This window comes from Somniosus microcephalus, chromosome 9 (genome assembly GCF_052327205.1).
Source record: "Somniosus microcephalus isolate GS21.2 chromosome 9, FLI_Smic_1.0, whole genome shotgun sequence".
Taxonomy (NCBI): domain Eukaryota; kingdom Metazoa; phylum Chordata; class Chondrichthyes; order Squaliformes; family Somniosidae; genus Somniosus; species Somniosus microcephalus.
Genome location: NC_140995.1, coordinates 186,324,613 through 186,341,359, shown reverse-complemented (window position 1 = coordinate 186,341,359; position 16,747 = coordinate 186,324,613). Strand labels below are relative to the sequence as shown.

At 41.5% G+C, this 16,747-nt stretch overlaps 1 protein-coding gene across 4 annotated transcripts in view; it reads right to left on the bottom strand.

Moving 5' to 3' along the window:
- The window catches only part of lca5 (lebercilin LCA5), a 128,651-nt gene that overhangs the window by 63,733 nt on the left and 48,171 nt on the right, over window positions 1–16,747 (bottom strand). For 3 of the 4 annotated variants that reach the window (XM_085997690.1, XM_085997693.1, XM_085997691.1), the window contains exons 4-6: window positions 15,292–15,429; window positions 14,204–14,300; window positions 12,240–12,364 (exon numbers count right to left, since the gene is read on the bottom strand). In XM_085997690.1, coding sequence (XP_085853816.1) covers window positions 12,240–12,364; window positions 14,204–14,300; window positions 15,292–15,429 — 360 coding nt within the window. The remainder of the gene's footprint in view (window positions 1–12,239; window positions 12,365–14,203; window positions 14,301–15,291; window positions 15,430–16,747) is intronic. The other variant, XM_085997692.1, reaches the window with a different exon arrangement.

Here is a 16,747-nt window from a genome sequence, read left to right as displayed (position 1 = left end):
GAAGCCTGATCAAGTGTGAGATTGGCAGCACCTTGGATAAAATAGTTGTGTTTAAAAACAGAGAAAAGTAATAATTCTCAGTGCCACACCAGTAACCTTGTGATGGTGAAGAAAAACCAACAGTTGCAATAATTCAACAGTTTGTAATGATCATCACATCTTCTAGCTATAATATTATTTGAATTCAATATGGAATCAATGTTATCTGCCAGCATACGAATTATCATAACCAGTTTCTGACATTTAAAATAACTACCATCTAACCGTACCTCCTATACAATTCTAGTTCAATGACATGCATTTGAATAGCAATCACCAATGTTCAGACTGAAGCATACAATCTATCCTCTAGACAGTATAATTTTTGCAAGGAAGTACATACACTTTTATTCATTTAATAACCAACAGGAAATATGGGGAAATTTTGCTTTGCACTGAATTAATTTTGCCTTTTAATAATAACTTCCACTGTATAGAATGCTTGCCACAATTTTTGCCTCAGCCTCAAGAAGCTGAGTATAATATAAGCAGTGAATGAAACAGATACAATCACATTCCATTTAAAGGGCTATCATTTCTCAGCTGCATTCAAAATACACAAAAATTAGTTATATTGATGAATATTCAAGCTACGACAAATGCCTACTTACTACTTTCTAGTAAGTATGGGGAATGGACCAGTGTGCAGCGTATGTCCATTAATGGGGATAATTGCAGTATTATGCATTTGGGTCTGGGAAACTCCAGACGTATGTATACAGTGCTAGGGTACCAGCTAAAGGTTACGCAATAGGAGAGGGACCTGGGAGGCATAGCTGATAAGTAATGAAAGGTCCGCAAGCGGTGTGACAAGGCATTGGGAAGGTAAATTAGGTTTTAGGTCATACTGCTAAGAACACTATACATACAAAAACAGAAACTGCACACCTCTAATTCAACAACAACACGTATTTATATAGTGTATTTGATGCAGAAAAATATCCCAAGGAGCTCACAGAAGCATAATCAAAGAAACGGATGCTGAGCCTAAGAAAGGGAGATTAGGAGGAGTAGCCAAAAGCTTGATCAAAGAGATGGGTTTTAAGAAGGGTCTTAGAGGGGGAGAGGGTGGTGTAGAGGTAGTTAGGGAGGGAATTCTAGAGTGTGGGGCCTAAGCAGCTGAAGGCATGGCTGGCATGGTGGGAGAAAGGGAGGGGTTGCACAAAAGGCCAGTCAGAGGAAACGGAGAGTTCGGGGAGAGGGTGAAGTTGTAGGGTTGGAGGAGGTTACAGACATCGGGAAAGGCAAGGGTATGAAGAGATTTAGACCCGAGGATGAGAATATTAAAATGGAGGTGCTGGGAGATCAGAAGCCAACGTAGGACAGCGAAGACAGGAGTGATTGGTGAGTGGGATTTGGTGCAGGATTGAGTATGAACAGCAGAGTTTTGAATGAGCTGAAATTCAGAGGGTAGTGGATGGCGGGTGGCCAAGCTAGAATTGAAAGAGTCAGATCTGGAGGTGACAAAGGCTTGGATGAAAGTTTCAGGAGCAGATGGGCTGAGGTATGGGTAGAGGTAGGCGATGTTACAGAAGTAAAATTAGGCGGTCTTTGTAAGGGAAGGGCAACGATGGGGAGGATATGGAGTTGGAAACTCAGCAGAAGGTCGAATAGGACACTGAGGTTGCAAACCATCTGCTTCAGCCTGAGACAGCGGCTGGGGATGGAGATGGAATCAGTGGCAAGGGTAAGAGTTTGTGGTGGGGGCCAAAGACAATGGCTTCTGTCTTCCCAAAGTTAAAATGGTGGAAATTGCAGCCCATGCAAGACTGAATGTTGGACAAGTAATCGCGAAACACAGGGGAAGTGCGAGGTTGAGACGGATGATGTAGAGGTAGAGCTGGGTTTCAACACCATTCATGTGGAAGCTGACATGTCCGCGATGATGCTAACAAGGAGCCACATGCAGATGCAGAAGAGCAAGGGGCCAAACATAGATGCTATGGGGACTCCAGTGGGAAAAGAAAATAGCTGTGTCCTATTAAATCACCTTCTCCCCTGATGAACAGATGGGAGGGATCTAAAAATACCCCCATAAACAAGCATTACAATAAATATGTTTTTGTGTAATTTAATAGAAATCCCAGGGCATAGATAAACGAGCAAAAGCACAATGGCCCAGAAATTAGGTTCGGGGGCTTGCCGCGCGTGCAAGCCCCCGATGTGCACTCACCTGGCGCGCCGACATCTGAAGCCTGGGCCTGCTTGGAATTCCTGTCACTGGCCCGGTTCAGATGTCAGCACGCTGTGCTTACCTGATCCAGCGGCGTAGTTAGTTTGATGTGCCGGCTGGGATCAGGTGAGCACCGTGCAGCCAATCAGGGGAGGGGAAACTTCATTCATGAGTTTGATAGTAAGGGCGCCCAAAAGACCAGTTTAACTTTAAATAAAATTTTAAAAAACATCCCAATAATTAAATAAACTATAAATAACTTTAAAAACTATTTTAAACAATAAATTAAATTTTTGAAAAAATAAAAAAAAAATAAAAAAAATCGGGTCTAAAACTACTTACCTTACTGTAAAGTCCTTAAAAACAATAAAGCTGTGGAAAAAATGTTATAATTTTAAGTAATAGACCACTTACCTTAAAGAATGAAGTCCTTACGTCTCCTTTTTACATTCGTAAAAAGGAGGCCCTTACACACGCGCAAACCTGTGGAAAAAAAAGGAATTTCAGCGCGCACGCGCAGACTCCTGTGCGCACGCATTCGTCCTCTGAACCCCTTGGTTCAGAGGACAGGAAATGCCGGTTTTCCACGCATGCGCTGTGCATGCTGAAAACCGGTACTTCCATCGTGCCCACGCGCGAGTACCCCGTCCGTACTCACGTGTTGGGCCCGGAATTACTGGGCCAATAAAGCTGATCTGTGTTGGACATAAGTCCTCATCTGAAGTTTCTCTCTTACAAATGTCTATTTAGCCTTTTCACAAAAACTGTAAATTGTGGTGCAACAAATATATATTTTTTTTATTCGTTCATGGGATGTGGGCATTGCTGGCAAGGTCAGCATTTATTGCCCATCCCTAGTTGCCCTTGAGAAGGTGGTGGTGAGCCGCCTTCTTGAACCGCTGCAGTCCGTGTGGTGAATGTACTCCCCACAGTGCTGTTCGGGAGGGAGTTCCAGGATTTTGAGCCAGCGACGATGAAGGAATGGCGATATACCTCCAAGTCAGGATGGTGTGAGACTTGGAGGGGAACTTGGAGGTGGTGGTGTTCCCAAGCACCTGCTGCCCTTGTCCTTCTAGGTGGTAGAGGTCGCGAGTTTGGGAGGTGCTGCTGAAGAAGCCTTGGCGAGTTGTTGCAGTGCGTCCTGTAGATGGTACACACTGCAGCCACGGTACACCGATGGTGGAGGGAGTGAATGTTTAAGGTGGTGGATGGGGTGCCAATGAAAGGGCTGCTTTGCCTTGGATGGTGTCGAGCTTCTTGAGTGTTGTTGGAGCTGCATTCCATCACACTCCTGACTTGTGCCTTGTAGATAGTGTCAGGAGGTGAGACACTCGCAGCAGAATACCCAGTGTCATGAATCTCATAATTCATGAAGAAATAACTCATGAAGTAACACTGGGCGGCCAGCTGGTGGCGCCGTCCAAGGAGTATAAATACTCGGGCGTGGGCCCAGCTTGCTCAGGATGTTTCTGTAACCAGGAACTAGTGATGTAACTAGAAATCTCATGGTTTTGAAACAGTTGATTAAAACCTTGTTTTATACTCAAACCAAGTGCTCAGTAGTCTTCTTACATCACCCAGCTCTTGTTGCCACAGTATTTATGTGGCTGGTCCAGTTAAGTTTCTGGTCAATGGTGACCCCCCCCCCCCCCCCCCCCGGATATTGATGGTGGGGGATTCGGCGATTGTAATGCCGTTGAAAGTCAAGGGGCGGTGGTTAGATGCTCGCTTGTTGGAAACAGTCATTGCCTGGCACTGGTGTGGCACGAATGTTACCGGCCACTTATCAGCCCAAGCCTGAATGCCGTCCAGATCTTGCTGCAAGTGGGCATGGACTGCTTCATTATCTGAGGAGTTGCGAATGGCACTGAACACTGTGCAGTCATCAGCGAACACCCCTACTTCTGACCTTATGATGGAGGGAAGGTCATTGATGATGTAGTTGAAGATGGTTGGGCCTAAGACACTGCCCTGAGGAACTCCTGCAGCGATGTCCTGAGGCTGTGATGATTAACCTCCAATCACCACAACCATCTTCCTTTATGCCAAGTATGACTCCAGCCAGTGGAGAGTTTCGCACCGCGCCCCCCACCCCTCCCCAATTCCCATTGACTTCAGTTGTACTAGAACTTCTTGATGCCACACTCGGTCAAATGCTGCCTTGATGTCAAGGGCAGTCATTCTCACCTCACCTCTGGAATTCAGCTCTTTTGTCCATGTTTGGACCAAGGCTGTAATGAGGTCTGGAGCCGAGTGGTCCTGGCAGAACCCAAACTGGGCATCAGAGAGCAGGTTATTGGTGAGTAAGTGCTGCTTGATAGTCACTGTTGATGACACCTTCCATCACTTTGCTGATGATTGAGAGTAGACTGATGGGGCAGTAATTGGCTGGATTGTATTTGTCCTGCTTTTTGTGGACAGGACATACCTGGGCAGATTTCCACATTGTCAAGTACATGCCAGTGTTGTAGCTGTACTGGAACAGCTTGGCTAGAGACGCGGCTAGTTCTGGAGCACAAGTCTTCAGCACCACAGCCGGGATGTTGTCAGGGCCCAGACTTTGCTGTATCCAGTGCGCTCAGCCGTCTCTTGATATCATGTGGAGTGAATCGAATTGGCTGAAGACTGGCTTCTGTGGTGGTGGAGGAGGCCGATACGTATCGTCCACTTGGCACTTCTTGCTGAAGATGGTTGCAAACGCTTCAGCTTTGTCTTTTGCACTCACATACTGGGCTCCACCATCATTGAGGATGGGGATATTCATGTAGCCTCTTCCTCCAGTTAGTTGTTTAATGGTCCACCACCATTCACGACTGGATGTGACAGGACTGCAGAGCTTTGATCTGATCTGTTGATTGTGGGATCGCTTAGCTGTCTATAGCATGCTGTTTCTGCTTTTTAGCATGCATGTAGTCCTGTGTTGCAGCTTCCCCAGGTTGGCACCGCACCTGGTGGTGCTCCTGGCATGCTCTTCTACACTCCTTATTGAACCAGGGTTGGTCCCCTGGCTTGATGGTAATGGTAGAGTGAGGGATATGCCTGGCCATGAGGTTACAGATTGTGGTGGAACACAATTTTGCTGCTGCTCATAACCCACAGCGCCTCATGGATGCCCAGTTTTGAGCTGCTAGATCTGTTCTGAAACTATCCCATTTAGCATGGTGGTAGTGCCACACAACACAATGGAGGGTGTCCTCGGTGTGAAGACAGGACATCGTCTCCGCAATAACTCTGCGGTGGTCACTGCTACCAATGCTGTCATGGACAGATGCATCTGCGACAGGTAGATTGGCGAGGTCGAGGTCATGTTGGATTTTCCCTCGTGTTGGTTCTCTCGCCACCTGTCGCAGGCCCAGACTGGCAGCTATGTCCTTCAGGACTCGGCCAGCTCAGTCAGTAGTCTTGCTACCGAGCCACTCTTGGTGATGGACATTGAAGTCCGCCACCCAGAGTACATTCTGTACCCTTGCTACTCTCAGTGCTTGTTCCAAGTGGTGTTCAACATGGAGGCGTACTGATTCATCAGCTGAGGGAGGGTGTTAGGTGGTAATCAGCAGGAGCTTTCCTTGCCCATGCTTGACCTAAAGCCATGAAACTTCATGGGGTCCGGAGTCAATGTTGAGGACTCCCAGGGCCACTCCTTCCCAACTGTATAATGATCAACAAGAAAATTACACCCACCATGCTGGTCACTTTTCAAAGTGCTCAATCATAATACTGAAGAACAACCTATGTTTCCTGAAGCCATAGTGGGAATCCATGTTAAATGTTGAACTCTTCAACTGCCTTCCCACAACAGACATGAAACTCAATTGTCTGTAATTTCCATGGTCTGATCTCTTCCCCATCTTAAACAATGGAACCACATGAGCCTCTCTCCAATCCATGGGAACTAGTCCAGACATTGATGAGCTATTGAATATCTGAGTCAGTGGTTCATATACTGCACCTGCAATTTCCTTTGGAATTCGGAGGTAAATGGAAGCAGGTCCAGCTGCACTATCAACTTTATGTACTTTATTTTTAGCCAAGACTATTTCAGCAATAACTTCTATTGAAGACATTTTAGATACACACCTATCCTGTACGATCAGGACCATAGAGGTATAGCACTAGCAAGGTACCACTTAACTATCAGCCAATGGGCCCAGAGTTTGAAGCCCAGACACACTTGTGGCTATCAAACCATTTTCTGCCAGCCTATCATCATTCCTTTTTGCCCTAAAGTTTCTCATTTCAAATAGTGCCTACCAACCTCAACACATTTAGATACACAACAATATCATGGGCATCAGCAACAGGAAACTGAATGACATCCTGTTGACAAGAACAGTACAGCTGTTGGAATTTTTTCTATGCTGAAGCTGAACAACAATCTCCAAATCCTCTACAATGCCAGCTACATGCAAATTTAAATTTTGATGGTTTTTCTTCATCCACACTAGTACGATTACTAGCTGTACTGCTAACAACAACAACAACTTGTATTTATATAGCGCCTTTAACATAGTAAAACGTCCCAAGGTGCTTCACAGGAGTATTATAAAACAAAAAAATAAGCTAATACAAAGTGCAGATCTATCCACCAATTCCAAAATCCTCTCCCTTATTTAGGCCAATTGTAAACAGAAATATCGAGCACAATAATGGCTAGACTCAATTGTAATCTACTTCTAGTCTGGAGAACATACCAGAGAGAGAGAAGAGGTCGAACAGAGGCAGTGTTTCCTTAGCAATAAGACAATTTATTTATAACAGGGCTAGGTGGCAGTTTTTCATGCGTAGGGACTTCTGTAATATTATGAAAAAACTATTGTTGAGACAGTGGAGGTTTGTAGTGTGCCATAATGTTGTGAACCACAGCCAGACAGGAGAAAGAGAGAAATGAACTAAAAAATAAATTAAAGCAAGAAAAAGGACACAAAATAATTAAGAAAAGATTATATTTTGAAAATGGCAAAATACTGAAAACTACTGTAGTTGAAAAGTAGAAATACAAACAAAATGCCAAAAAATATAAACAAATACTATTCCAGTCCTAGACCCCAGTACATGTTATTTTCTAACTGTTACTTTATTTCCAATTCCTGCCCAAAATCTAATCCGAGCACCAGGATGGGGGGGCGGGGGGGGGGGGGTGGCTGGCGGGGGGAATGGGTTGTTGTCGAGAGGAAGAAAGAGACATTTAAAAAAAATCCCAGCAAGGTCAGTCTCATTCACACAAGGTGTAGCAGAATGATCTAAATTTCAACTGAGATTCAGCATTTCTTCTGGGGAAGGGATCTCTCTCTCTCTCTCTAATTATACACAGTGAGGGTACAATGGGGAGCGACCATCCAGAGCTCCTGGTGGCTCAACCAAGGAGTGAGACAGATTCGACTCTGGGCTAAGTTGTTCAGTTGTAGATATGCAGCAGAGACCGAATGAATGAAAAAATAATGACCTTTGGTTCGACAATTTGCTGACTTTTATTGAATTAATGAAAAATTTAACACTAATAATTTTTCAAGATGTAGGACAGCATGCATATCCAAAAAACACAGATTACATCTAAACAAATTGATTTCAATCTAATAAAAATTGAAAATGGTATGTCTGCCTGCACTTCAGCTTCACAATTTGTTGACTGGCTCAAAGCAAAATAGCACCAAATCAGAACCGAGTAAGTCAGGAATGTAAAAAGCAAAACTGAAGTAGCTGGAAAATCACTACTGAGATATTGTGGTTATAAAAATATCCATTGCTGAATGACCAGTCAGGAGAATATCCCAATCAAAGAAAGCAAACCAATAAAATTGCTCATTTGAAAATGTTTAAATGCACAATTTTTTCCCTAAACCAACTGTCAACAGGTTTAATATAAGGATTATAACTTGGTAAAAAAACAAACAACAACAAGCAGCATTTATATAGCACCTTTAACATAGCAAAACATCCCAAGGTGCTTAAAAGGTAATGCTTTGCAATATTATGATTAAACACAACGATAACCCACACCTTTCTATTAACAGGAACAATGAGGTTGAACTGACCAATGTGCAGAGACTGCAACACCTGCTGTGCAGAGGGCTGGGCTGGTTTGGCCCAATTTTCCAGTGGAAATGCCCCCGCTACCTATTTCAATAGGCTACAGGTTAAGATAAAGCTCAAACAGATTTTTCTTTTTACTGGTGGCTCACTTGGCTGGAGCAATGCAGCAGCTCTTAAAGCACAGCAGCTACCATTAAAGGAGAAATTGGGGTGCAGACAGAAAAATGGAGTAAGTAATCATAATGGCAGAGACATGAGGAATTATGACAGAGTTGGAGATAATGTTGCAGGCAGTACACCAAAAAAAAAGGGTGACTATTTGAAACTAGGAACTGTAGAGGAACAAAGATTTGGGAATCCAAGAATACAATCTTAAAAAATTGTAGTCAGATACAAAAAGCAATCAAAAAGGCTAATGGGAATGTTGGCCTTTCTCTCAAGGGGGTTGGAATACCAAAGTAAGGAAGGTGTGCATCAGCTGTACAGAGCCTTGGTCAGGCCCCATCTGAGTAACTGTGTTCAGTTTTGGGCACCGAACCTCAGGAAGCCTTGGTGGGGGTTCGGTGTAGATTCACCAGAATGATACCAGGGCTTAGAGGGTTAAATTATGAGGACAGGTTGCATGAACTTGGCTTGTATTCCATCGAATATAGAAGATTGAGGGATGATCTGATGGAGGCGTTTAAAATGTTAAAAGGGTTCGCTAAGTTATAAACAGAGAAATTATTTCCTCTGGTGGAGGCATCAAGAGCAAAGGGACATGATCTTAAAATTAGAGCCAGGCCATTCAGGGGTGATGTCAGGAGGCACTTTTTCCACACAAAGGGGAGTAGAAATCTGGAACTCTCTCCCCTAAAAGGCTGTAGATGCTGGGTCAATTGGAGCTTTCAAGATAGAGATCGATATATTTTAGTTAGGTAAAGGTATCAAGAGGTATGGAGCGAAGGCGGGTAAAAAGAATTGAGGTACAGATCAGCCACGATCTAATTGAAAGGCAGAGCAGGTTCGAGGAGCTGAACTGCCTACTCCTGTTCCATGTGTAGTTGTAAATGATATGGGGGAAACCTTTTTCCTGGGCAGAAACAGAAGGAAATAAGAACGAATGGAGGTTGGAGGATGTGGGTGATGAGGGATGCAAGAAAGTGGTCGGTCGTTGTCAGTGATCAAGACCACAGGTGTAGAGAGCCCACAGGTGATGGCGGTCAAGATGGTGTCTTCTTTCTTTCCCATCACCCCATGCCACAGAGAAACAGCCAATTATTTATTTAAAAGGACAGTTCAATAAATCTAATTTATTCAAAGAAACACTCCTGACCCACTTGCTATTGTGTTGCAGCCTCAGGGATAACTTTCTCTTTTTCTCTGATTATTTATATTTAATATACATTAATATACTAGTAGATCTCCTGTGACACAGCTCACAGCAAGTCCTCTGGTCACCTGATGATTGTCTTCCAAATTGTGTTGCTGTGAGGTTTGCATCTGTGTCTCTTCCTCGAACATATGTTTTCTCTTACATGTCTTGTTCTGTTGCGATGTGTAAATCACCTTGATGTTTGTGTCTTTTTCTTGTTTGTCACTTTTGTGTTTCTATCTGTGATTATCTTCATAACTGTGTCTTTGTGGCCTAATTTATCTCTCCGTGTTACCCTGATGTGTGTCTCCCTTTTGTCTTCTAGGTGTTTAAGTATTCCGATTGCTCTATCTTTGCCTCTGTATTGCGCTGTCCTCCTAGACTGTGTCTCTCCTGTAGCCTTTCATTCTGTGTGCTGAACTTTCTTTCTGTTCATCTGTTTGTCTTTTGCTGCAATCTTTTTATCTGTCCCCTGAATGCTCCTTTTATTGTTCTGCAATCCCTTTTTCTGTTTCTCTCACTGTGACTCAACCTCATTTTCTGTCCCTGCTTAGCTGTCTCTGTTTTACTAATGCTCTCTGCCCACTTCAACACCATTCTGTCTCGCAAATCTCTCTGCCCAACAATCTGTCTCTACAATCTCTCTCTGATCCTCATTCTCACTTTCTCCTAACCCAATTTTTCTCTCTCCTTCTAATCTTTCTCTGTTTCTGCAGTTCCAATCTGTCAATCTGAGCTGACAGTCTCTTTTTTGAACAATTTCCATCTGTCACCCCATTTCTCTCTTCCCTGGATTTCTCTCTCTCTCACCCACCTCCCATTCCCACCTCTCTGGCTCTCTAATCCTTCTTTTCACCCTTCAATCTCTCTCTTTGATTATAAAACCTCTGACTCACTATGAACAACACCACCAAGATTTACAAAGATTAAATAAAATTTTTATGTTGGGAGTCTGACTAATAAGTTGCAAATAATTTCACATCTGAAAACCTACCTAAAAGGCCAGTGAAACAGTACAAAATGTCAATGCTTATGGTGACATTATGCAGACTCACATTCGTAAGTTTCCCACACAACACATACTATCCCACAGAAAGGACAGTCATGTTCGGCTCCTCGGAAGTCTATAACAGCTGGCTCAGCGACAGTATTGGAAAATACTTCCTATACTATACTCCAATACTTGAGGATTGGAGTACAGTATAGGAAGAACTAAAAGAAAAGGAGCGGGGTTCCCGATGGCTATGAGTTTCTCCAGCATGTAGGTGAGCTATGCAGACAAGGAAGCCTCTAGATTTAATTTCCAGTCTGTGCCATTAGTTAATCTTCGTCAGATCAGCAGTAGGGGGCAGGGTGATTGGTATTAACACTCCTGGATTAGGGAATTAGTCAGAGCTTCTGCTCACTATCCAGTGACCTCAGAGAGAGAGCGAGAGAGAGAGAGAGAGAGAGAGAGAGAGAGAGAGAGAGAGTGAGTGTGTGTGTGTGTGTGTAAACATCAGATGAGGAAAAGATTGGGCTTAATGATGATGCATCCTGTGCAGGAATAGCCTCGTGATACTGTTGAAGCTTATGGGGCGTGAATGGCATCACAGGAACCCTACCCCAGCAAAGAGTCAATGCCCTCAAGAGAAAAAGAAAAACTAGCGAGAGAAAATTTGGTAAGACAAACAAGAAAGGAAAATAAAATGTAATTAAAATGAAGGGAAGAAACAAATTTATTGCTTGCAACTGTTGTAAAGGGTTAAATCTGAACAACTTATTAAACAGCAGTACCTTTTTGGTGGTTGTTTACGATAAGCATATTTACTGCAAAAAACTTTTAATAAAAAGTATAAACCCAAAATTCCAATCTGGCCTTGGATTGGAAAATGGGCTGAACCAGTTTGTGCTTGTATTCCACCCCATGTTTTTGGTCCTTCTATTTTCTGGTTGGAGAGGGGGTCCTATGGGAAGATCTTGCATCACCCCAAACCACATTAAAAGGGTGCGTCTAGGTTACCCCAGGAATTCTGCTCCGCATACCCTTAATAAAGCCTTAGCAGAACTCTTGCCAGCTAAGAGCTTGTGCGAGTTCCGCAGAGGTCCAAGGGAAGGCCCCAAACCTTTAGAAGGGAAAGGTAATTACCAGAGGGGATTGATTATCTTTCTGAATTAGCAGACTTCCTTTGGAGCTGAAGGTTTCTGGCACACATTTTTTCTCTGGCCTAGCAAGGGCCACTGGTACTTCAAGCAGAACAGCTGTGGGCCATTCTGCATTTTAAGGGACGATCAGTGCTGAAGCAGCCTGACAATGCTAATGACCCGCTCACACAATCTGGGCCACAGTCAGAGTCTTCAGGTATGACCACACTTCGGTCCTCCTCCACCTCACTTCCCTTCAGCGGAATGTCGGCCCCTACATTTCCTCAACAAGATACAGATGTATCATGGGAGTACTTGTCATAAACAACATCATGAGAGAACTCATCATAGACAAATACAATCGATAAAAATACAGAAAATATGGGTTCGAAAGAGCGCTTCGGACATCTAGCTTTTCCATCATCACTAGACTTTAAAAAAAAATCAAATATAACCCACTGGAGTGATAGGTCATTATCTTCAACTGTTTTGCAGAAAACAGAACAGAAAAAAACATACCATTTGGGAATATTCTCCTTTTACCCTCAGTTCTTCTTCACCACTAATAGCTAGGGGCAGAGTTGGGAACTGTAAAGGCAAGGGCTCTTCAGTCTGTACTCCTTTTGCCGTGTTGGGCCCTGTAGCTAAAGTATACAGAAAAACAAGCAATAATAACTTCGATTAGTTATGTTTTTATTATTCATTTACTAGTTAATTGTGCATGGGAGTCACAATCTTTAGTTGTTATTTAAAATTCAGTCTAATCCAGAAGGTGGCCTTTTTCTTTGACTATTTTCCCTCCCATAATGGGGGCACTATTTAATAATTTTGTATCATAAATATTAGATACAGATAGTTTATAATGACTTAAAAAAAAGCATCAAGCAGTACATGAAATAAAGTACAGTATGAAGAATTGATTCATTAATTAATTTAAAGCTTGTAGAGAATTATTTAATTTTTGGCCAGTGGGTAGGGCAAGTGTGCTTTATTAATTATTAAATAGTTAGCTGGCGGGGTAAGCACTTAATTTTATATTTAGAGGCTACGCACACAGAAGGGAAACTATGCATGGTATATACAGAATACAACAAGAAAACAGGCCATTCAGTTCAGTGTTGGTATTAATCTTCCATACATGCAGCAATCTTTTGTGCCTGTTTCAATAAATTTATGATATTGTAAGTAAGCCTGCAAACCATTATTATCTACATTATTACTTTATTCAGCTATTGCACCTGCATACATGTAGACATGCTTCAGGCATGCACTAATCACGCAGCGCTGAGTCTGGGTCCAGAAACAGGGCCAGACGAATTTTTACCTCAACTATACATTGAGCAAATAATCTACTTTCAACCACCCATCTTGTTAAATGAGTTAAGTGCTGAGAAAAACTGCAGGCTTTAAACCCCCTCCATCTGAACAAGTTTTCAGCCCCATCTCCCTCACTGAGCAAGATTTACACCTTCAACCCCTCCCCCTCCACTCAGCAAGTTTTCAACCCTTAACTATCCCCAAGCTGAGCAAGTTTACAGCCTTCAAAATTCCCCTCTTCATGGCCTGACTTTCATCCCACCCTGATGGACAAGATTTCAATCCCATCCTCCTGGTGAGCAAGATTTCAACCCCATTCACCAATCCCCTGCTCCTTGCTGGGTGCATTCCTAGACCACCCCATCTACTAGCTGCCAACCCCAGCCACCACCCCATCAACTCTCCACTAACTGCAGGTGCCTCTCATAGGTTACTTCTACCCCATTTCATTTCCCATTTGACATTAACCCCAACTGCATTTCCAATCCACAGCGCACCATGGCAACTTTGTGTCCCATTGAACTCACATGGTAACTACTACTTTTCATATATCATACTTGAGGCCATTAGGTTTTAGTTTTCACAGATAAACAAAGAACTGCTGAAGGCAATCCCAAATATTAGTAAGAATGCTGAAATTCAACGTAATCAAAAGGAATTTAACTTATTTATTCAGTCACCTTGAAGCAGTGGCCTTGGTCATAGGCCTTTATTCAGGGCTATTTCTCTGTTATACTTTTTTTGTTAAGTTTTTGATGCTGTTTATTAACTTTTCTGGTTGTTGGTATGTATGAGGATTATAGATGTTAATCCTTGCACAGCAGTATTAATTAGTCCCAATTCTAATCAGTAAAGCTACAAAACAATTAAGCCACATTTTCAGCAGACATCTCTTTTCCTGCAAACCCAATAAATGTTAAAAAAAAAAAAATCCCGTGTTCTTATTTTTAGACAATATAAAGTTACTTATTTCCCAGAATGGATGACTTACAAAAATAATGCGTTTTTCATTTGCTGCTTGGCATCGAAATGAACAAAACTACATTTAACATTACTTAAACTATATATGAATCATGTTTTATAAAATGAACATGACTTTCACATTTAACTTGATATTGGCATTGACAGGACCTAAAGCAGTTCTAGCAACAAGAAAAAAATAATACCTTTTTTCTTAGTTGTACTTTCAATATCTTTCTTTGGTGATGGTTTGAGTATGCGATTGGCATAAATATTCTTCACATCTAGCTCCTTTTCCTTCTTCTTTGAATAAATATGGAAAAATTAACCGTTTTCACATTTTAGAAGAAACAGCCAAACCTCAGCCTACATATATTTCTCCCTAGCCCAAGGACTCGGAGACGAACGGTCGCATCCCTACTGGCACCTTGGCTAGGATCAGCTAATTTAGAACAGTTTGCCGATCAGGCCTAGAATTTCTTGGGCTGTACAGTTAAGTTTCACACAGGGCAGAGAATTTACTAATTGAGTTATTGGGGAGCTCAGGTTTAATGTTAAAAGAAATCTACGTACAAGTCCCTGCTAAGTTATCTTTCTGTAGACATAACTTTTTCTTCAGCAATTACTTTCCCTTGTCAATGCTGCATGTAATACAATGTCATAAATGAAGGTTACTAAATCGCTCAGTGACAAATCAGAAAGGATGCTTTATACAGAAATTGAACTCCTCAAAAAGCTCATACTCCCTTTATGTCTGATCCATTAAATTAGAAAAACAACTCTTTAAATACAGGGAGTGGTGCGTATCTGGATATATAACTGACAATGGGCCTTTTAAAAATTCCGCACTTATTCTCTGCTCTCTCCAGGCCTGAGATCACACAGATGTTTTCAAAGGCTTAGAGTATACCTTGATCAGAAATATTTACAAATAATAAATGGTTAAAAAAAAATATGGTAATTACAAAATACAAATTCACCATATTAAATGTATTATAAATCACAATTCTTCCATAAATACTCACCATCTTGTTTTTGAAAATTAATTGAAGCATGGATGCCTTTTCAAGTGCAAAAATTTAATGCCTGCCTGCATATTTTGGCAATTATATTAAATTTATTTTGACTGGGTAGTTAACAACTTCACCGAGGAAATCAAGGTTTTCCAGCATATTAACAGAACACTAAAACAACACCTTGCATTTATTATTTAAATAACGGCTGTTATATATTGCTGCTTATTGGCTAGAAGAAATTTTCTCCATTTGACAAAGCCGCCAATGAGGTAAAATACCTTTAGTTTTTGATCGAGATGCTGGATTGTTTCCTGGAGACTTCGAACATCTTCCTGTGCGTCTTGCGTCTTCTTCCGCTCAGAGGTTACTTGCCTAAGTAAACTGTTGCTGTTCAGCTCCAAGTTTCTCTCCAGATCCTGAGAGATGTTTAACAAAGAAAATTATCTTTACATTCTATATTGTCTTCAAATTTACCATATCCTTCAAAATAAATGTTTTTAAATGTGCCCATTTCTTCTGGTTGCACTCAAGGTATGGGTTTCATTTGGAACAGGATATAATTTAAATTTTAAATCAGATGTCTCACAAAATTGACCATGGTGGATGCTGGGAGCACACAAAGGTTTGGAGAATTTGTGCTAGGGTGCCAGCTGGGAAGCCCAAGGCCTTCTTGTAATCCATTAGAAAAAGGTTTCACCCACAGAATCAGCTGTTTATTGAAATGTCCAATATTGAAGAAATTAGCTTTGAACATAAATGTCAACTCAGAATTTAAGAGTGCTCAGAGCTTCCGGTGTAGCAAGAGAAATAATTTCCTTTGGGAATCTGGAAGAAGGTCCAACTCTGGATTTAAGGGGTAGGAGAAGATTGCTGTTTTATGGACAGTTAATTTTCAGAATGCTAAAATTTGAACATCTGGGTTTGTCTTGTAAAGATCATTACCTTGCATGTAATGGATCTGAAATTTCTATTATAATCAGAAAACAAAGAATAAAATGTTAAGATGCACAAACATTAAAAACAAAACTGCAGCTAAATTTAGATATTTTCTTCAGAACAAATGTTTATGTCTCCAGCCCCTGCAACTATCAGATTTCTAATTGAGCATATTTTTTTGAAGACAGGTTAATTCAAAGAAAATTGTATTTTTGTTAGTGCATAAGATTGCTTCAAATTCCATGCTAGTACAATATAGGTGTTTATCATAAATATGCTACAAACATCTAAATCGCTTACTCGCATTCTTTCTTTCACAACACTGCTGTCTGCAGCTGTCACCATAACGTACCTCACCAAAATATGTAATTACAAAAATGATTGATCTTACAAATCATCATGAGAGTTTGATCAGAATAAGGACAAAAATGTGAAATTAGTTCAAACGAGCACTATTGAAGTCTATCTAGAATAAAAGGCCTGCTTTGTCTATCTGTATTACTGCAGCAAAAGGTGAAAGAGAGCCTCACGTTAAGGACTCTTACATTAAAATTATCAGCACCCTTTGGATTTGTTTCATCCATATGTGTCTTTTCTTGTTTAAATATCGTCATAAGAGCATCAATAGAAGTACTAACCTGAACGAGCTATTGAGGCCAGTTGTGAACTAATATTAATATAGTCAGAAAACAAGGATGCATCACCATTGACAGTGTATGTTAATGTAGCCCCTTCACATTGTCTGGCTCATGAAGCTTCTCAATCCTGTGCCTGCAAATGTTGTCATCGTCACTCTTT